Source organism: Rhinopithecus bieti, unplaced genomic scaffold (genome assembly GCF_001698545.2).
Source record: "Rhinopithecus bieti isolate Rb0 unplaced genomic scaffold, ASM169854v2 scaffold_24392, whole genome shotgun sequence".
Lineage (NCBI taxonomy): Eukaryota > Metazoa > Chordata > Mammalia > Primates > Cercopithecidae > Rhinopithecus > Rhinopithecus bieti.
In genome coordinates, this window is record NW_016812542.1 from 4,922,034 (window position 1) to 4,944,206 (window position 22,173).

At 38.4% G+C, this 22,173-nt stretch overlaps 1 protein-coding gene across 1 annotated transcript in view; it reads left to right on the forward strand.

The window, feature by feature from the left end:
• Positions 1–22,173, forward strand: part of PPP1R12B (protein phosphatase 1 regulatory subunit 12B) — a 245,413-nt gene that overhangs the window by 135,844 nt on the left and 87,396 nt on the right. Inside the window, 5 exon segments of the mRNA XM_017896485.1 lie at positions 9,336–9,426; positions 14,265–14,468; positions 16,478–16,667; positions 16,751–16,863; positions 18,261–18,302. Of these exon segments, the coding sequence (XP_017751974.1) occupies positions 9,336–9,426; positions 14,265–14,468; positions 16,478–16,667; positions 16,751–16,863; positions 18,261–18,302 (640 nt within the window).

Genomic DNA, 22,173 nt, shown 5'->3' on the forward strand with positions numbered 1-22,173 from the left:
ATTTACTAATTTATATTGAGGGAAAAAATATGAGTATTAAAAACATTGCCTGGTTGGGGACTTCTGCTTCAGTCTGTGGCATATTTTGTTTTATGTAAAATCTGCCACTGAGAATAACTTGAAAAAACTGGATAAATATAAGAACAAAGTTTTTGAAGGTACTTGAGAGTTATGAAGCAAGTGAGAACTTGAGAGATCAAGATCCTGGAGAGAAGGAAACTTTAAAAGGGTAAACCCAACATTTGGCTCTACTTTTCCCCTTGAGGTATTTGCTGATTAATAAAGCAGTGGTTATAAACCTGAGAAACTGAACAAGATTTTGGTAATCTCATGGGACTTGGGGAACGATCGGAGTTCAGAAAGAGAGCCCAGCAGATACCCCAGACTTTGACTTAGAACCACTGAAGGGCTACATTCTAAGGGCTTACCAGAAATAGACCAGCCCTTGAAAAGACTGAAGCCTAGCTTCCAATCAGCTGAGTCTCAAACTGGATTAAGGTACCTCGCCTTAGTCTCCTGGTTCTTAAAGTGTGGTCCCCAGACCAGCAGTATCATCTGAACTAATTAGAGATGCAAATTCTCAGATCCCTACACCAGACCTGCTTAATCAGGACCTCTAGTGTGTGGTACTCAGAAATTTGTATTGCATAAGCCCTCAAAGTGGTTCTGATACAAGTGAAAGTTTAAGAACCACTTCCTTAGCCTCACTGCCAGGGGGAAAGAATATCCTCTCTGAAGGGTAGCAACAACAGAGTCATGAGTTATCACTCACTACTTTTTTTTTTTTTATTAAATATGCCTGATGTTAATTTAAAAGTTAGCATACATACCAAGAAATAAGAGTTAACAAAAGACCAAAAGAAAAACAGAGAATAGGAACAGGTCCAGATACTGATATTATCAGACATGGCCTTTAAAATAATTGTGATTAATATGTTCCAGAAAATAGATAAGAAGTGGAGATTTTCACCAGAGAATTGCAATCTATTAAAAACAATCAACTGGAAATTCTAGAAACAAAAAATCACTGAAATCAAGAAACTCAGTTGGTGAGTTTGCAGTAGTAGACCAGCTAAAGAAATGATTAGTGAACTGAAAGACTGGACAGTAGGAAATATCTAGAATGAAGCACAGGGAGATAAAAGGATGGAAAATACAGAAAAAGCATGATAAATCAGTAGAACATGGCCAGTAAGCTCTAACATAAATGTTTGGAGTCCTAAGAGAAGACAGGAATTAGCTTCATTTTTCACAGAACACCGTTTTTACTTCAAAGCATTACTGATGGTCAAACAATGGTTATTCACACCTGAGTAATTTGGCAGACATTTTCTTGAAAATAAAGTCAACCGGTTGAGTATTTGTTGCCAATTAAAAATTTAAACTTTCAAGCAGAAATTAGAATTTTAGAAAACTTATATGCCACCATGAGTAATATTATTGACAGCTTCCTAAAATTTGAAGACTGTTCTAAGATCAAAGGTGATACTAAATAATTTATTTTTACTATTATTATATAATGTAGTATGTCAGTAGTGGGAAGATCTGCTTAATACAGCAATATTTTACAAATGCACCAATATTTTACAAATGACTAATGAAGATATGTTACAAAATCATGCATGACTAAGAAGATTCTTTGAAAGTACAGATAGACCAAAGGATTTCAATGTAACAGAATATGAAAAATCTATTAATATGTTTTAGAGCAGTATTCCCCAACCTTTTTGGCACCAGGGACTGGTTTCATGGAAGACAATTTTTCCACAGACTGGTGGAGGTGTTGGGTGTCGGGGATGGTGATGTTTTTGGGACAAAACTGTTCTACTGCAGATCATCAGGCATTAGTTAGATTCTCATAAGGCATGCACAACCTAAATTCCTGGCATGGGCAGCTCACAATAGGGTTCACGTCCCTGTGAGAATCTAATGCCACGGCTGATCTGACAGGGGGCAGAGCTCAGGCATTAATGCTCACTCGCTCACCTCCTGCTGTACGGCGTGGTTCCTAACAGGCCACAGATCGGTACTGGTCTGCAGCCCGGGGGTTGGGGACCCCTGTTTTATAGTACATATTGTAACTAACCACCACTTGTGTTGGTGTGTCATCAAAGAAAAATATCTCTCAGTTATCTGAGAAAGCTATCACAATACTGCTCGCTTTTCCACCTATGTATTTGTGCAAGACTAGATATTCTTTATATATTTTAACCAAAACAATATATTGACTGCATAAGCAGATAAGAGGATCCCACTGTCTTCTATTAAGCCAACATTGAAGAAATTTATAAAAATGTAAAACAATGCCACTCTTATAATTTTTTGTTTTGGAAGATACAGTTTTTTTAGTAAAAAATAATATTGATGTTAAAATGTATTAGGGCTATCATTTTCATTTTATTTTAAATTTATTTGACATATAACTACATATTTATGGAGGTACAGTTTGATGTTTTGATACATAGCTATGTTGTATAATGATCTAATCAGAGTAGTTAGTATATTCATCATCCATGCATTTATCATTTTCTCGTGGTAAGAACATTCAAAAGCATCTATTTTACCTATTTTGTAATATACAATATTTTGCTGTTAACTGTAGTCACCTTACTGTGCAATAGAACGTCACAATTTATTCCTCCTAATTATAACTTTGAACCATGAACCAACCTCTCCCCATCCTTCTCTCACCTCTTCCCTCCCCAGTCTCTGGTAACCACTGTTCTACTCTAATTTTATGATATCAACTCCCCCCACCTTTTTTTAGATTGCACATATTAGTGAGATCATGCGGTATTTTTTTTTTTTTCTGTGTCTGGCTTATTTCACTTAACCTGATATTCTCCAGATTCATCCATGTTGTTGCAAATGACAAAATTTTATTCTTTTTTCTTAATGGATGGATACTGTTCCATTCTGTATATACACATTTTCTTTACCCATTCTTCCATTTTTGAGGTCTCAATTCCATATTTTTGTTAATGTAAATAGTGCTGCCGTAAATATGGTTGTACAGATAACTCTTCAATATACTAATTTCCTTTCCTTTGGATGTATACACAGTAGCAGGATTGTTGAATCATATGGTAGTTCTATTTTTAAGTTTTAAAGGAACCTCCATACTGTTTTCCACAATGGCTGTACTAGCTTACAGTCCCACCAACTTGTGTAAGTGTTCACTTTTCTTCACATCCCTGCCAAAACTGGTTTTCTTTTGTCTTTTTGATAATAGTCATTCCAAGTGGTGTGAAATGGTACCTCATTGTGGTTTTGATTTTCATTTCCCTGATGGTTTGTGATGTGGACCATTTTTTCTTATACTCATTAGCCATTTGTATGACTTCTTTTGAGAAGTAAATGTCTATTAAGGTCTTTTGCCCATTTTTAAAATCAGGATTTTGTTTTTTTGTTTTGTTTGCTGCTGAGTTCCTTATATATTCTGGATATTAACTCCTTGTCAGATGTATAGTTTGCAGATTTTCTTTCCCATCCTTTAGGTTATCTATGTACTCTGTTTAATATTTTCCTTTGCTATGCAAAAGCTTTTTAGTTTGTTGCAATCTCATTTGTCTATATTTGCTTTTGTTTCCTATGCTTTTGAGGTCTTATTTAAAATATCCTAGTTTAGCCCAATGTCATGAAGCATTTCTCCTATGTTATCTTCTAGTAGTTCCATAGTTTTGGGTTTCCATGTTAAGTCTTTAATTTACTTTGAATTGATTCCTGTATGTGGTGAGAGGTAGGGATTTAGTCTCATTCTTCTGCATGTGGATGTCCCACTTTCCCAGCAGCATTTATTGAAGAAACAGTTTCTCCCCTAATGTGTGTTCTTGGCACCTTTGTCAAAAATCAGTTGACTTTAGGTGTGTGAATTTATTTCTGGGCTTCCTATTCTGTTCCATTGGTCTATGTGTCTGTTTTATGCCAGTACCATTCTGTTTTTGTTATTATACTTTGTAGTATATTTTTAAGTCATGTAGTGTGATGCCTCCAGCTTTCCACTCAGAATTGCTTTGGCTATTCATTTTTTTTCTGGTTTCATATGAATTTTAGGATTTTGTTTTATTTTTATGAAGACACCATTTTTGTGTGTGTGTGTGTGTGTGTTTTATGGAGTCTTGCTCTGTCGCCCAGGCCAGAATGCAGTGGTGCAATCTTGGCTAAGATGTTAACAAGAAATTACAAAAGATAGAGAATGAGAAAGATAAACCTATAGAAGAGCTTCTAAGAGAAGCCCAAAAAGTATATGTAAAAAGAGAGAAGGACTGACAGAGGGAACAGAAGAAGTCTATGCCCAAAATCCCAGTGAGTAGTTTGGCAGGAACTACGGTTACAGAACAGGTGACTCAGGATGACTCAGGTCAGAGCAGGTGATCAGGGGTGACTCAGGACAGAGCAGATGATAGAGACTAGGAGGGGATTGTTTACTGAAGCTAGAGGCAAGAGGGCAGAGAGAACCAGGAAGTTAAGCTTTAAAATGGAGAACAGAGAATAAGAGAGCTGAATATACTGACATACTGATTCTTTGAAGAGAAACTTGGAGTTCACTACATTTAACACCTACTGTTATTGTATTGCAGTCTATCTCTCCCTTTACCTGTAATAATACTTGCTTTGTATATCTGGGTACGCTGATCGTGGATGGGTGGATGTATTTATAGTTTTTATATCTTCTTGTTTAATTATACCCTTTATCAATGTCTAATGACCTTCTTTGTCTTCTTTTACAGTTTTTGACTTAAAGTCTATTTTATCTGACATGGTTACTCCTGCTCACTTGGTTTCCATTTGCATGGAATATCTTTTTCCCTCCCTTCACTTTTAGTCTATGTTTGTCTTTAATGGTTAGGTGAGTCTGTTGTAGGCAGTATATAGTTGGGTCTTGTTTTTAATCCATTCAGCCACTCTGTATCTTTTAACTGGATAATTTAATCCATTTATATTTAAGGTTATTATTGATACAGAAGGTCTTACTCCTGCCATTTTGTTAATTTTTTTCTGGTGGTTTTATAGATCCTTCATTCCTTTCTTCCTCTTTTATTTATTTCTGTGGTTTGGTGGTTTTCTGTGGTGCTGAGCTTTGTTTCCTTTCTCTTTCTTGTTTGTACCTCTGCGGTAATTTCTTTCTTTGTGGCTACCATGGGGCTAACATTAAAAGTCTTAGAATGTTTTAAGCTGATAGCAACTTAACTTTGGTTGCATTAAAATACTCTAGACTTCTCTCTTTTGTTGCTGTAATTTACTTTTTTACCTGTGATTGTGTTCCTTAGCTACTAATTGTAACTGTCATGGGTTTTGACCATTTTGACTTTAAACCTTCGTACTAGAGGACTGAGAGACTTACATAGCACCATTACATCACTGGGCTAGTCTGAATTTGATTTATAAATTTACCTCTATTGGTGAGTTTTATACTTTCACATCTTTTCATGAAAGTAATTATAATCTTTTGTTTCCAGTTACACCATTCTCTTAAATATTTCTTGTAAGGCTAGTCTAGTGGTGATGGATTTTTCTCAGCTTTTGCTTGTCTGGGAAGCTCTTTATTTTTCCTTCATTGGTGGATGATAGCTCTGCTGGATATAGTATTATTGGCTAAGAGGTTAGGGTTTTTTCCCAAAAAACTTTGAATATATCATCTCATTCTCTTCTGGCCTACAAGGTTTCTCCTGAGAAACCCAGGAGGACAGGGCTGCTGCTTGACCAACTATCAGGCCAAGCATGGGTAGAGCAAGGCCACACAACCTTGCAGTGGTCTGTCTTTGGGGCAGGGCTGCTGCTAGACTGGCTGTCAGGCACAGTGGTATGTGGCCACAGAAGGGTTGGGTGGTTCTACGGTGGTCTGAGAGGTGGAACCACTGTAGGACTGGTTGTTGCACTGGATATGGCTGTGCATGAGTTCAGCTGGCCAGCTAGCTGTGCAGTGCAGGTATGTACTGGTGAGGCGACTGGCCAGCAGTTAGGCAGTTTCAACCCTGTGCAGGTTTGGCTCTTCCTGGGGTTGGGAGGGTAGTGTGCCACATGGGTGCAAGTGCAGAGGTCTCAGTTGTTCCATCTGGCTAGGCTTCAGGCAGCTAGGGTCATAGTGCTACAGGCACCTATGTCAACATGGTAGAGTAATGGCAGGGCTACAGGAATGGAGAAAGTCCATTCCTATACTGGACCACAGGGAAGGGCACATTCTAGTAGTAGGTCCAGTTTCAAGATGGTACTGAGTAGCAGCAGCTTAGGATGTGAGGGTGGGGGGCAGGCGGTGCTCAAGGTGAGCTCCTACTCTAGGCACAGTAACTGCATGAACTCCTGGCTACTCTCCAAGCTGGATTCAGGGCCTGTGAGGACTGGGGGACTCTCCTATAGCAAGAATTTCTGGCATTTATGGTAGCAATGGGGATCACTGGTGATCTCCAGCTTACTTTTTCCCCTTAAGAAGCCCCCTCTGGCTCCAGGCTGATCCTGGTAGGGGAGACAGTGTGGCAGAAGCAGAATGCCTTGCTCCCCTGTCTATGGTGCTGCCCTGGGCTTTTGTCTTCCACAGGGATTTTGCTGTTCCCCTGGTGCTCTCCAGAGTACTTCTTTGGTCATTTTAATTGAAATATAGTTGTTTATTCTTTGTTTTGGTCCCTTTTTGTGGAGAGGATGGGCTTTAGGTAACTCAGTTTGGCCATCCTGCTGACATCACTCTAACTTATCTAGGGCTATTTTAATATTATTATTATTATTATTTGAGACACGGTCTGGCTCTGTCAACCAGGCTGAAGTGCAGTGGTGCATTCTCAGCTCACTACAACCTCTGCCACCCAGGCTCATGCCATCTTCCCATCTCAGCCTCATGAGTAGATGGGACTACAGGCACGCACCACTGTGCCCGGTTAATTTTTGTATTTTTTGAAGAGACAAGGTTTTGCCATGTTGCCTAGGCTGGTCTCAAACTCCTGGGCTCAAGCCATCTGCCTGCCTGGGCCTCCCAAAGTGCTGGGATTACAGGCGTGAGCTCCTGGCTGCTATTATTTTTAAATTAATAAATACATTTTTTAATTTTTAAATTTTAATTTCTAGTAAGATAAATATTAATCCCCATATAAACAAAAGCTGTCTGGGATTCTCAATAATTTTAAAAAATATTAAAGGATCTTGAGACCAAAACAATTTGAGAACCACTGCTCTAGATATTAAAATAACAATTAAATATAGTCAAAGGGTATTAACAACTTTATGCCACTAAATGTGATAATATAGACAAAATGGAAAATTTCTTTAAAAACCAAAATAGAAAATTTGAATAAGCCTAACTCTATTAAAGAAATTGAACCCTTTATTTAAAACTTTCCCATAAGGGCTGGGCACAGTGGCTCACGCCTATAAATCAGCACTCTGGGAAGTCGAGGTGGGAGGATTGCTTGAGCTCAGGAGTTCAGGATCAGCCTAGGCAACATAGCGAGACCTCCTCTACTAAATATCAAAAAAAGTTAGCCATGTGTGGTGACGTGCACCTGTAGTCCCAGCTACTTGCAAGGCTGAGGCGGGAAAATCGCTTGAGTCTAGGAGATCAAGGGTGCAGTGAGCTATGATCACACCACTGTACTCCAGCATGGGCAACAAAGTAAGACTTTGTCTCAAAAATAAAACCAAAATCAAAATAAAACCCTCCCACAGGGAACACTGTAAACCTAGATGACTTGATTGGTGAACTCTTCCATTCATTTAAGGAGGAAATAACCCAAATCTTACACAGATTCTTACAGAAATAGACATGTAGAGAACACTCGCAATTCATATAACCTTAATTCACGAAGCTGACCAGCATATTATGAGAAGAGAAAATTATAAGCCAATTTCTTTCATGAATGTGGTAGAAATTCTAAACTAAATGTTAGTGAATATGTTTAAAATCTATATAAAAGATGGTACATCTTGGCCAAGTTGAGCTTGTCCCAAGAATTCAATGTTGCTTTATCATTCAAAAATTATTCAATATAATTCATCTTACTAACAGAAAAAAGGAGAAAAGCAATCATCTCAATATATGGGGAAGAATAGCATGTGATAAAGTTCAACATACACTAATGATTAAAAAACAGCAATGAGAAACCCTCTTAGCCTGTTTTCTATAGAAACAGAAGGCAGTTGCTTTAGTTTGATGAGTAGTATCTGCATAAATCTTACCAAAAAATTACACTTAATGAAAAAATGCTGAAAGCATTCTCTTTGATGGCAGGATTACAGAGAATGAAAGCTTACTATCATCACTGCTTTTCAGCATGTCCTAGAGGTTCTAGCCAAAGCATTAAGGCAAGAAAACAAATAAAAGTTGGAAGGATAGGAAAGAAGAAATAAAATTCTTATTTTACAGATGACATGATTCTGTGTGAATAGTAATACATTTACATACAATAGTCCCCTGTTATCCATCAGAGATACATTTCATTTTTTTTTTCTTTTGAGTACGAGTTTCCCTCTTGTCACCCAGGCTGGAGTACAGTGGCGCAATCTCAGCTCACTGCAACCTCAGCCTCCAAGTTCAAGTGATTCTCTTGTCTCAGCCTCCTGAGTAGCTGGGATTACAGGCGCCTGCCAGCATGCCTGGCTAATTTTTGTATTTTTAGTAGAGACAGGGTTCTACCATGTTGGTCAGGTTGGTCTTGAACTCCTGACCTCAGGTGATCCGCCCACCTTGGCCTCCCAAAGTGCTGGGATTACAGGTGTGAGCAACTGTGCAATACCTTTCAAGACTTTCAGTGGATGCCTGAACCTACAGATAGTATAGAACCCTATATAAATACTATTTTTTCCTATAAATACATATCTATGCTAAAGTTTAACTTATAACTAGGCACAGTAAGAGATTAACAATAATACTAATAACTAATAATAAAATAGAACAGTTATAACAAAATGCCAGCATCACTACTCTTGCATTTTGGGGCCATTACTAAGTAGAATAAGGATTACTTGAATATAAACACTGTGATATCACAACAGTGCATGATTTGCATCTCAGGAGGGACAGAATGGAACAGCACGAAATTTCACCACACTAATCAGAACAGTGCACAATTGAAAATGTATGAATTGTTTATTGATGGAAATTTTCATTTAATATTTTCAGACCACATTTCACCATGGGCTACTGAAACCACAGAAAGCAAAACCACAGATAAGGGGGAACTACTGTAATGACTTGGATTCCGTAATGTTTACTGATGGTTGATAGCATTTCTTGTCATTAAGTTCATTCCTAGAATGTGGAAATCTCTTCAGTATGTGGAAGCACTTTGTCTTTCCTCAAGTACATGAGCAAAGATCTTGCTTTTGCTATTACTCTTTTTTCTCTGCAGGTCCTATCTAACTCCTGTACGGGATGAGGAAGCAGAGTCTTTACGGAAAGCACGCTCCAGACAAGCTCGGCAGACACGAAGGTCTACTCAAGTGAGTGTGGCTTTTTTTTTAATGTCATTTTGTCTATCTACCCTTCTTTTGAAGGTATGATCAAAACACACTACAATATCCATGTTCATCTGCTGATTTGAACACACACACACACACACACACACACACACACACACACACGGCTTGGCGTGGTGGCTCATGCCTGTAATCCCAGCAATTTGGGAGGCCAAGGAGTTAAGACCAGGAGCACTCCTAACTTGAGGTCAGGAGTTCGAGACCAGCTTGGCTAATGTGGTGAAACCCTGTGTCTACTAAAAATGTGAAAATTAGCCAGGCATGGTGTTGTGTGCCTGTGATTTCAGTTACTCAGGAGGATGAGGTAGGAGAATTGCTTGAACCTAGGAGGCAGAAGTTCCAGTGAGCCAAGATTGCACCACTGCCCTCCTGGGCAACAGAACAAGACTCCGTCTCAAAAAAACAAGACAAAATAAAACACATACATGAAAATGACTGCCCTATTCCAGCCACAGTCTTAAGAGCTTTCATTGTGTTGAATCTTACACTACATAGAACCAAATTAATTTACAGCTACATCTACCCATTCTCACCAGTATTCCTCCAGACTTAGAACAGGTTTATCTCCTTTCCTTCACAAGATTAATTATTCCGCTTGTGCTCAAAGACCTTAAGAACCTCTGTACATCCCTATATCCCTACTACATTTTAAGAATCCCTAAGGGAAAAGAGTTTGGCAGTTCCTCAAAATTTTAAACATAGAGTTACCATTTGACTTAGCAGTTCTGCTTAAGAGAAATGAAAACATATATTCATATAAAAACTTGTATATAGGTGTTTGTAATAGTATTATTCATAATAGCCAAAAAGTAAAAATAAGCCAAATGTCTATTAACTAATGAATGGGTAAATAAAATATGATATATCCATACAATGGAATACCATTTGGCAATAAAAAGAAATGAAGTACTGATACATGTTACAACATGGATGAACCTTAAGAAAACATTATGCTAAGTGAAAGAAGCCAGACAAAAAACACTCCATATATTATATGATTCCATTTATATGAAATGTCCCAAATAGGCAAATCCCAAAGAGACAGAAATTAGATTAGTGCCAGGACTAGGGTGAAGGCAGAATGGTGAGTGTGTGGTTTCTTTTTGGGGTGATGAAAATGTTATGAAATTAGATGTAATAATTTTATAACTGTGAATAAACCAAAAACTAAGGAATTGTATACTTTCAAATGGTGAGTTATATGATATAAGGATTGTATTTTAATAAAGATATTACAAAAGGAATCCCTGAGGGAGTCATTGAAGCAGTTTAAGGAAATATGATATAGTCTACATTATGTGTTAGAAAAATCACACTGCAGATAATTGATGGGAATGGTAGGTAGAGGTACATTTGCCAAGCCTGGAAACAAGAAGACTTGCTGGGAAGCTGTATTGTAGTCCAAGCTGTATTGTAGTCCCAGGAAATTGTTATAATGACAATGAGAATGGAGAGAAGGCTATGAATTTCTTATTTAAAGAAGCAAAGAAAGATGAGCCCCTGAAGCAGGATGAAAAGAAGCAGCAAGAGTGGTGAAAAGAAAATCAGAAAATAATAGCAGCATGGAAGTGAATGAAAAGTCCATTTCCAGTGAAAAGGAGAAGTTCCACAGTTTTGAATACTACAGAGGTCAAGTAGCAAATTTGATCACTGGAAAAGAGACATTATATATGGCAGCAAAAACACGCTTGTTGTCTTCCTTGACTCTCCCAAAGCAGGTTATATATTCTTCCTTTATTTTTACTTGATGATTGTCTGTTTCATCCACTAGAATGTAACCCCCATGAGGACCAATACTGACTGTTTTTTTGTTTTGTTTTATTGTGGTGAAATATACATAACATAAAACTTACCAGTTTTACCATTTTTAAGTTTACACAGTTTAATGGCATTAAGTACATTTACATCGTTGTATAACTATCACCACCATTCATCTCTAGAACTTTCTTCCTCTTCCCAAACTGAAGCTCTGTATCCATTAAATAATTACTCCCCATTTCCCTCTGGCAACCCCGCTTCCACTTTCTGTCTATGAACTTCACTGCTAGGAACCTCAAATAAGTAGAATCATATAGTAGTTGTCCTTTTGTGTTGTATTTTACTTAGCATAGTTATCAAGGTTCATCCATGATACCTGACACATCATGATACAAGACACATTGCAGCATGTGTCAAAGTTCCTCCCTTTTAAAGGCTGAATATTTCAGCCTTTTATAGATACTGCATTTTGTGTATCCATTCATCTGTCAGTAGACACTGGGTTGCTTCCACCTTTTGGCTATTTAATGCTGCTATGAGAATGGCTATACTAATATCTCCCTGAAACCCTGCTTTCAATTCTTTTGGGTATATACCGAGAAATGGAATTTGCTGGATCATACAGTAATTCAATTTTTAATTTTCTGAGGAACTCCCATACTGTTTTTCTTAGCGGCTGTACCATTTTATGTTCCCATCAGCAGTGCACAAGGGTTCTAATTTCTCCACATCCTCACCAATATTTGTGGGTTTTTTTTGCTTTTATGAGATGGAGTTTCGCTGTTGTCACACAGGCCAGGGTGCAATGGTGTGATCTTGGCTCACTGCAACCTCTGCCTCCAGGGTTCAAGCAATTCACCTGTGTCAGCCTCCCAAGTAGCTGGGATTACAGGCGCCCATCACCACACCTGGCTAATTTTTGTATTTTTAGTAGAGAAGGTGTTTCGCCATGTTAGCCAGGCTTGTCTTGAACTCCTGACCTCAAGTGATCTACCCACATTGGCCTTTCAAAGTGCTGGGATTACAGGTGTGAGCCACCACTCCCAGCCTGGTTTTTTTTGGTAGTAACCATCCTAATGGGTGTGAAAAAGAAGACTGACTATACTTTTGCTCATCTTTTCCACCATCATACAGTAAATAAATCACTATATATTTATTGAGTAAATAAATGAGTGAGAAATAAATGATATGGGAAGATAAATTGCTCTGGATTGATTTCAAGTTTGTTTATGAAGGAATGGGAAAAGATGGGGAAGTTGCTGGAGAGGGGCATAGAATTCAAGGTGGGAGAGACAGGAACATAGAACCATCTTAGAGGGAAAGATTCAGTAGAGAGGGAGTGAAGGTCCATGTCAAAACTTGAATAGATCTTTGAACTCCTTGAAATGTGTACATAATTTTTGAGGAGATTTTATTAGATTCTCAGTAGTCTTCATGAGATTCTCAAAGGGACCACTGACTCCCAAAGAAAGTAAAATCTAAGCTTCTTAGCATAGCTTACAAAATCTGTTATAGGCCGGGCGCGGTGGCTCAAGCTTGTAATCCCAGCACTTTGGGAGGCCGAGACGGGCGGATCACGAGGTCAGGAGATCGAGACCATCCTGGCTAATACGGTGAAACCCCGTCTCTACTAAAAAATACAAAAAACTAGCTGGGCGACGAGGCGGGCGCCTGTAGTCCCCAGCTACTCGGGAGGCTGAGACAGGAGAATGGCATGAACCCGGGAGGCGGAGCTTGCAGTGAGCTGAGAGCCGGCCACTGCACTCCAGCCTGGGCGGGATAGCAAGCAAGACTCCGTCTCAAAAAAAACAAAAAAAAAAAAAAAACAAAAAAAATCTGTTATGACCTAGCCTCTGCCTGCTTTCCTCAAATCACCTATCCTCATTCTCCCTCTCTCCTCCCACTTTCCTTTTTTTGTTGTGTGCTTCATCTTTGCTAAGTTACCTACATATTTCTAAATCATCCATGGCCTCTCTTGTTTCTGTATCTTTGTACAGGATGCCTCTACCTATAATGCCTTTTCTCCCTCCCCCTACCCAAGTTCTTTTTACTCTTTAGAACCCAGTGTTAGGTATTCCTCTTACATACTCCTGTGTTTCTGTTTTAATACTTACATTCTCTCATTATACTCATCTGTTTTCTTATGTCTTTTCTGCTAGACTAAAAGGTTCTTGACAGTAATCATTTGATTTGTCTTTGTAGTTCTAGTGCCTAAAGACACCTAATTCTTTATTAACAGAATGAGTAAGTAAATGAATTAATAGTAAAAAAAAAGCCAGGAGTAGGGAGGGGAAGCAAGTTGTGGATACGGTACCTGATCAACTACCTTCCAGCTTTGGAACTTCCTTCTTCTGAGGACTCATGCACATAACTACTTGAGTTGGAATCAACTCATGCTCTTTCTAAACTCCTTTTCTCCCTTCTCCTGTAGTTTTGTCATCATTTGCCTTTCTTCTGTCTTGCTGCCCCTATGACCCTGCAGGGAGAACGTTAATTGTTGGAATATCCATATATGATTCCTAGAGTGACTTGGGAATTGATGTTAGAGAAAAGCTAGTCTAGGAGTTTTAAGAGGTTGTGTTGTTGTTATTCTAGCCTAGCTCTGAATTTTCATCTTGTTGAGCTAGGTTTTTCTTTTTTTAAGTGAAATTTTTTTTCCAGTATCTGTTGTTTAGAGAATCTCTGTTCATAGCCATTTGATCTTGGGAGGGTAGGGACCTTTCAAATAAAGATACTGAGAACTATTTGGTATGGAAAAAGTACATCTATAACAGGCAGACATCAATGTTGACCTATTTTCTGGAGATCAAACTAGAAAAACTAAAGTATTACATTCAAAATATACCTAGACTCAGGCCTGGGTTCTTTGTACACTGAGATGCTTATTTTAAGCATATATTGCTTGAAGTGACCTCATTATGCATTCTGGGGGGCTTCATTTTGGTATTTGATAACTATTAGATCTTTTTGGGAATACTCCTGCTCAATCAAGAGTTATTCCATGGTTAGTCTGAATCAGCCCTGATCTTGTGATATTTTCCCAGGGTGTCACCCTAACGGACCTTCAAGAAGCAGAAAGGACTTTCAGCCGGTCGAGGGCAGAGAGGCAAGCTCAGGAGCAGCCTCGTGAGAAGCCCACAGACACTGAAGGGCTTGAGGGGAGCCCTGAGAAGCATGAGCCCTCAGCAGTTCCAGCAACAGAAGCTGGGGAGGGCCAGCAGCCCTGGGGCAGGAGTCTGGATGAAGAGGTGAGCTCATTTTTGCTGGCATGTACTGTGCTAAAAGCAGGGTAATTAGTTTGGGGAGTGTCTTCTTCACTGATAGTTCAAAGGCTGTGTTCTACCTTGCAATGGACAACTTACTCTGTATGGCTGTCTTTAGTTGGGAAACGTGTGACAAAAATTTGGAGGATGTTGGTCCTTAAATGACCTTTTTTTTTTCTTCTGAGAGTTGACTGATGCTTTTGAATAAATGTCCTTCTATTCTAAAAAGAGAGATCATAGTATGACAAAATGCAAATAAAAATATAAGCATGTATTGGGTGTTTACTTTACTCAATACATGCTTACTTTATGCCAAGCACTATTTTAAGTATACTTCTTATGTATTAATAATGCATTTAATCCTCATAACAACCCTCTGAGGTAAATATTACTATTTCTATTTTATATATGAGGAAATTGAATCACAGAAGTTGAGGAATTTGCCCAACATTTCACATAGCCAAGAAGTGGTTAAGCCAGAGTTTGAACATAGGCAGTCTGACTCCACAGCTTGCTCTCTTAACTACTAGTATATTGTTTTTCAAACTCTTCTAACCTAAGGGCTTACAAAGCACTCATGAGTGTCACCGTTGGGAGGGACATTTTGATTTATGTTTCATTTCTCTAGTGGAGTTGGTAGTCAAAGGTATAAGTTGATATTTAGGGTGAACATAACTCCTGGTTTATCACTTGATCTTAGCCAAAAGGCCGAGAAGCGATAACTCCTGGTTTATCTAAGATGGTTCCAATTACAACTGTTGTCTTTGTGTAATTATCATTACCACTCCTTTGCACTCTCAAAAGTGTCCCAGTTTGGGCAGATAAGTATTATGGTCACTGTGGTTATAGAGAAAAGGAATCTCCTTCTTGCTTTGACTCTGAATGGCTAGATTCCATAAACTGAAGTTCTATTTTGTATTTTGTTTGTTTTATAAGCTAATATTTATTGAGTACCTATTACCAGCTATTCTTCTAAGCATCTAATGCACATTTTCTTATTTAATCCTCATAATCCTCTCTGAAGAAGGTGTTATCTCTATTTTATAGATGAGGATGTTATGGCTCAGAGAAACTAAGTAACTTATTCAAGGTCACACAGCTAGTAAGTGCTGAAGCTAGAATTTGAACAAAGATCTGTCTGACTCCAAATTTACTACATTTTATTGTATGTGTCTTTATAAATCACAAAAATGTGTACAATCTTTATGTCATAAATTTAATGTGTAGTAAGGATTTATCTATCTCTGAGTCTTCCATAAACCAAGTTAAGGCTTATTGTTAGGCTCTATCTGTCCTAACCCTCAAGTTGAAAAAAAAAAAAAAAAAGACAACAACAAAACAGAATTGCTTGAACCCGGGAGGTGGAGGTTGCAATGAACCAAGATCGCGCCACTGCACTCCAGCCTGGGCAACAGAGCAAGATTCCGTCTCCAAAAAAAGAAAAAGAAAAAGAAAACAACAAAACAAAACTACAAAAAGGAAAATGGGAACTTTAGAAAGTTTCAATAAGCATGGTTATGGCAAGCTGGTAGAGTATTCAGAACTCGGTAGGATACATTTGTTCTCTGTTCTCAGATAATCCCTACATTCTGCTTCTTAATGCTCCTGATCTTTTTGTTTCCCTACATAAACCTTGCCTTTCAGCACTCCATCTTAAAAAGGCCATCATTCTTGTTTTCATTGATCAAAGGAATTTTTTTTACACAATTAATGCTATGGAGTACCCTTTGGTCAACTGATGAATAATTTGCTTGAACTGCTCTCAACATGATGGGATTCTCAGAGTAGGAGTCTGGCGGCTGTTTTTTTTTCTGTCTAATTAACTGACTTTAGCTTAGTTCGCTTATTGAGTACCTATTACCAGGTACTCAATATTGATCATCATCTACTCATAAGCCTCTTAATATAGAAAAAAAGCATTTTGTATAATCCTGCTGTCCTTATCCTTTAGATGGAGTTGACTTCTAGTATCTCATGTTGTGGATTATTTCCAGCCTATCTGTCATCGCCTGAGGTGCCCAACTCAGCCAGACAAACCCACCCCGCCAGCATCTCCTTCTACATCAAGACCCTCACTCTACACCAGTTCCCACCTGCTACGGACAAATAGATTTTCAGTCCCTGATTCTGAGAGTTCAAAGACTACCACAAATACTACAACTGCAAAGGAAATGGACAAAATTGGTATGTAGAGCTTCAAAAGACACAGGCCCCTCCACAGTGCACATCCCCCAGATTCTTAAAGTTCATACTTTATCTCTGGCCAGAGAATCAAGAAGCAGATTTGGATGAGCAGTCCTCTGGGAGGCTGTCCATCCGAGAGAGGAGGCGGCCCAAGGAACGACGAAGAGGTACAGGCATCAATTTCTGGACAAAGGATGTAAGTGGATTGGTCTGTGCTGAGGCATATCGTGTTACTCTTGGCTCCCATCCTTTCACTTGAGTTTAAAAGAAAGAGTCCTACAGGGTGCCGTAAATCTTGCAGATTCTCAGGAAGTATTACTGAGGAAAAGAGAAGAAAGACCTAACTAGTGTGGGACTCATTTGGTATGTTCCTGCTAGATTGCCAGTATCTGGTACAGTGCTAAGCACATGGCAGGCACTCAGCAAATAATTGGCAAAGAATTAAAAAACTGGAAATATACAACAGCCATATAAACAAATATAACAAGTGAATAAGCTTGTCGAGTTTTAGTAGTCCTTCCTAATATTCCCTGAATGTCATGTAGTGAGTCAACAATATCTTAATGCCACATATGAGCAGAGATTCTAACTAAATATTGTAGGAGTACTACAAGAAGTTCAAGGAACTTAAAACCTCTTAGTAATACAAGGTCACTTAGTTTTACTCTTTTGGAGAAAAAACAGAACAAATAACATAAAATAGATGAACTTTGGCTTTCAAATAAAGACAGATATACCAATGTTTACTGACTACAAATACACATTCAGTAGTTCCATTCATCCTCTTCCATATCTTGTTTGGTACCCTTCTCATTCAACCTTGTTATTGGCATTTTAAAGAACAAGTGGCCAGTTACTTGGACAAGAGGACCCTGCCTACCAATGACTCATTTGAAAATTGGACAAACTTTATTCAGTGAGACAAGAAATGAGACAGTAATAGTCATCTATTATAAATTATTTTTAGATAAAAGTATTTTATTGTTATAGGGCCAAATTAGTAAGTATTGGCAAAGATGAAATTAAGTCTGTCTGTCTGTCATCTGTCTTAAAGATATCCCTTTTCCGGCCGGGCACGGTGGCTCACGCCTGTAATCCCAGCACTTTGGGAGGCTGAGGCGGGCAGATCACCAGGTTAGGAGATTGAGACCATCCTGGCTAATATGATGAAACCCCGTCTCTACTAAAAATACAAAAAATTAGCCAGGTGTGGTGGCAGGTGCCTGTAGTCCCAGCTACTTAGGAGGCTGAGGCAGGAGAATAGCGTGAACCCAGGAGGCGGAGCTTGCAGTGAGCCAAGATTGGGCCACCGCACTCCAGCCTGGGCTATAGAGTGAGACTCCGTCTCAAAAAAAAAAAAAAATCCCTTTTCCAATTGTGGTCTATTTGACTTTTTAGACTGCAGGTGACATTTCTAAATTGCCTGCCTGTGATAGCTGTGAAAAGTAGCAGTAACAGAGCATCACTTAGAAGTCAATTCTCATTGCCCATGTTTGAAATGCCAAGATGCATAATTGATGGGATCTGACCTTGTTGTTTTCAAGGATGTCTCTGACGATGAGCCTCTTGATTTTCTTCCTTTTTCTTTTTTAGGAGGATGAAACTGATGGCTCTGAAGAGGTCAAAGAAACATGGGTAAGTGACAAACCAGTGAGGCATGTCTCTTGAGAGCACAGTCTTGCTCTTGTATATAATTTTAGTAGAAGAAAGGGCAAGACTTATGCAAATTTTAGTTGAGAGGGAGTTTGGAGATAGACATTCCTTTAAGAGATGAGGCAGGTGTTAGTTAGTTTGTGGTACTATTTTCTCATGTGGTATAACAATGCCTGTGCTCTTGAACCAGTTTCCTACATTTTTCTTTGCCTGCTGCCAATCTTTCACCCTGTTATAGGATCCATCATTTTCTCTCTTCTGAGTATGTTATTGGATTATATGAAATACTTTGAAATCTTTGAATGAAAAGTGATACCAGTTCCTTTTTGGATCCACACTAATAGAGAGGGACATAAATGTGGAGAATGTAAAACATCAGACAGTCCCCAAGTCATTTATATTTGACTTTGAGATAAGATTAAACATCTGGCATCTTATATAACTCTGACCTTTTAAGGCCTGACATCCAACTCTTCCCTGTAGTGAAAGGCCTTAGTTCAGCTTTTCTGAAGATACTCCAGGCTCCTGTAAGCCACTCAGACATGATTGGTGGTGGTTTTCTTTTCAGTACTGTTTTCCAAGAAGGAAGGAAATTGGTTTTGACTAAATTATTTGAAATACACGTGCTTTTCTATTGAAATTAAGTAAAAAGATGACCTTTTTGTATCCTGCAACTTATGGGAAGTATGTTCTCAGAGTATATTTAATAACCTGTACTGAAAATTAACATCTAACTCATCATTAGCAGAGAAGATATAAATAATATATTGTCATTGATCTGCCTATATTTTTGTCTAGAACCAAAACAGACAATAGTAGCCTTCCAGAAAGTAGTGTCTTTAATGACTAATGGTGACATAGGTGAGAATTGCCTGTCCTTGGTTGAAGCTGGGGCTACTTCATAAAGGCAAGCTGTGTGGTGTGGAAATAGTATATAGAGGTTCCTTGGAGCAAGAGTGTGTGCATGTGTGTATGTGTATAAATTACAGCAACTCTTAGTTTCTTCAAGGGGCTTGGAAAAGTTTTTGGAGATAGGAAGAGTGAATATAGGAAAGTTCCTTTGGGGAATTATAACTCTAAAGAATATGTAACTCAGGAAATATAACTCAGAGGATCTGAGTTATAGATTATAGAGTACTGAAATGGAACATTATCCATACAGAATTACATAGGCCATTTAAATCCGGGGAATTGCAAAAGGGAAGTTTTTGTTGTCTAAGAATGTCTTTTGCCAGTGAAAATTCTTTTCTCTACTTTTCTCATCTTCTTGGCAGTGGAAAATCCTAGCCTACAGGGTACCAAGTAAGGAAAATTAAGATGATCTTGATCTTAATCTTGATCTCTAGGAAGCAGTACTTCCTAGAGAATTTTACTTTAGGACTGTTGACTTGAAAGTATGAAGAAAAGCAGAGACTGTTGCAGTTTGATGTGAATGGCATTTGTCAGACTAAAAATACTCCACACATCCAATTGCATAAGGCATTTACTAGTGTTTACAATGTGTCAAGAAAACAACAATGTGAATCAAAAAGAATAAACAGCCCAGTATCTCTGGACTGGTACATTTGAATTTATGCAGGTAAGCTAGGGTTTGCTATAAGAAATATATTCCAAGTGCCAATCTCCAGCCTGGCCAACAGTGCAGAAAGAAAGGCTGATAATGAATCAGCATAGGGTGAGACATCCTTTTTGTCAAAGTCTTATATTTGCTTGTTTCATTTATTTCAGTTAAATTCTTAACTGTTTTTCTCCCTTGACACTGTCTCCTAATGCTAGGAGGCATGATGCCATTATCTATATGGGCCTACAGAGCCACATGCCTCATCATGACCCAGTGTAAATTCCTATATTTCTTCTTCAAGACAATCAGTAGTATCTTATGACCACCTCTCTATCCTAAATCCATTTTCATCCATCAGGCAGTACAGTTAACTCAGCTCTGCAACAACAAATGAGCCAGTCAGAGTGGGGGTCATTCTATTGAAATGGTGCTGTTAACTAATCAGCATGGATACAGTTGAGAAGCCAGGGCAGCTCTTTCCTTTCTTGGTTTTTGGTTCAATAAAACTATATCTGCTATTGAGGTCATGCCAACTTCCTTCTCTTCCCTAGCCCACTCCTTAAGAGTGATAGTATCTATTATTTTTAAAGTTATCTCTTCCCAAGACTCTAATATCTTTTTTTTAACTGAAATATAATTTACAATTAGTGCACAGATTTTAAATATACTGTTTCCTGGGTTTTGACACTTGTATGTACCAGCATAACCACTACCCAAATCAAGATACAGAACTTTTCCATCACCTTAAAACATTTCATCATTAATGCTCAAGAATAAACAATACTAATTTATGGTGATAGAAATCAGAAGAGTGGTTGCCTCTCAGGACAGAGAACTGAATGGAAAAGATAGAAATCAACCAGCAATAATATTTAAATTTTTTTTTTTTTTTTTTTTTTGTTGAGACAGGGTCTTGCTCTTTTACCCAGGCTGGAGTGCAGTGGTGCAGTCATGGCTCACTGTGGCCTCAACCTCCCAGGCTCAAGTGATCCTACTACCTCAACGTCCCAAGTAGCTGGGACTACAGGTGCAAGCCACCACGCCCAGCTAATTTTTGGAGTTTTTCTAGAGACGGGGTTTCACCATGTTGCCCAGACTGGTCTCAAATTCCTGGGCTCAAACAATCCTCCGCCTTGGCCTCCCAAAATGTTGGGATTATAGGCATAAGCCACAATGCCCAGCCAATAATATTTAATTTTAATGGTAGAAAGGAAGCTTTAATGGTTATTATCTTTATCTTATGCCTCCAGTCAGAGTTAGACCTAAATGATTCAAAATACCTATGGTTTTTTTCCCCCCTTCTTAAAGATTTCAAAAGAAGATTATTTAATACTTCACTTATATAGCAGTGACAACAGCATGGTTTAGGAGACCTTTCTGCTGTTTAAACTAAATCTCTATTGAGGTCATTGAAGTCCGTTTCCTTTTTTATATACCAAGAAAAATGTAACCAACATTTATATACAGGTAAGATTTATGGTCAGGAATGGCCATAATGTTTGCTGTCAATAGAATATTTGGTCAGGGAAATGCAAATCAAAACCACAATGAAATAGATCATCTAATCTCTTAGAATGGCTGTTATCAAAAAGACAAAAAATAACAAAACCTGGTGAGGATGTAGAGAAAAAGAAACTCTTAATACACTATTGGTGGGAATATAAATTATTGTAGCCATTATGGAAAGCAGTATGGAGGTTCCTCAAAAACTAAAAATTGAACTACCATATGATTCAGCAGTCCCACTACTGGGTATTTATCCAGAGGAAAGGAAAACAATTTGTCAAAGAGATGATGCTCCCTGGTGGTCTAGTGGTTAGGATTTGGTGCTCTTGCTGTCTCTCGTGCTCTCTCTCTCCCGTTCTTTCTGTCTCTCTCTCTCAGTCTCACTCTCTCTCTGTCTTTCAAAGAGATATCTGCATCCCTATGTTTATTGCAGCACTATTCACAATAGCCAGGATATGGAATCAAACCTAAATGTCCATTAATAGATGAATAGATAAATTAAATGTGGTATATGTACCTAGTGGAATACTATTTAGCCATAAAGAAAACTGAAATTATGTCATTCACAGCAACATGAATGATCCTGGAAGCCATTATGTTAGGTGAAATAAGTCAGTCACAGAGAAATAAATACCTCATGTTCTCACTCATATGCAAGATCTTAAAAAGTTGAGCTCATAGAAGTAGAGCCGGGCGCGGTGGCTCAAGCCTGTAATCCCAGCACTTTGGGAGGCCGAGACGGGCGGATCACAAGGTCAGGAGATCGAGACCATCCTGGCTAACCTG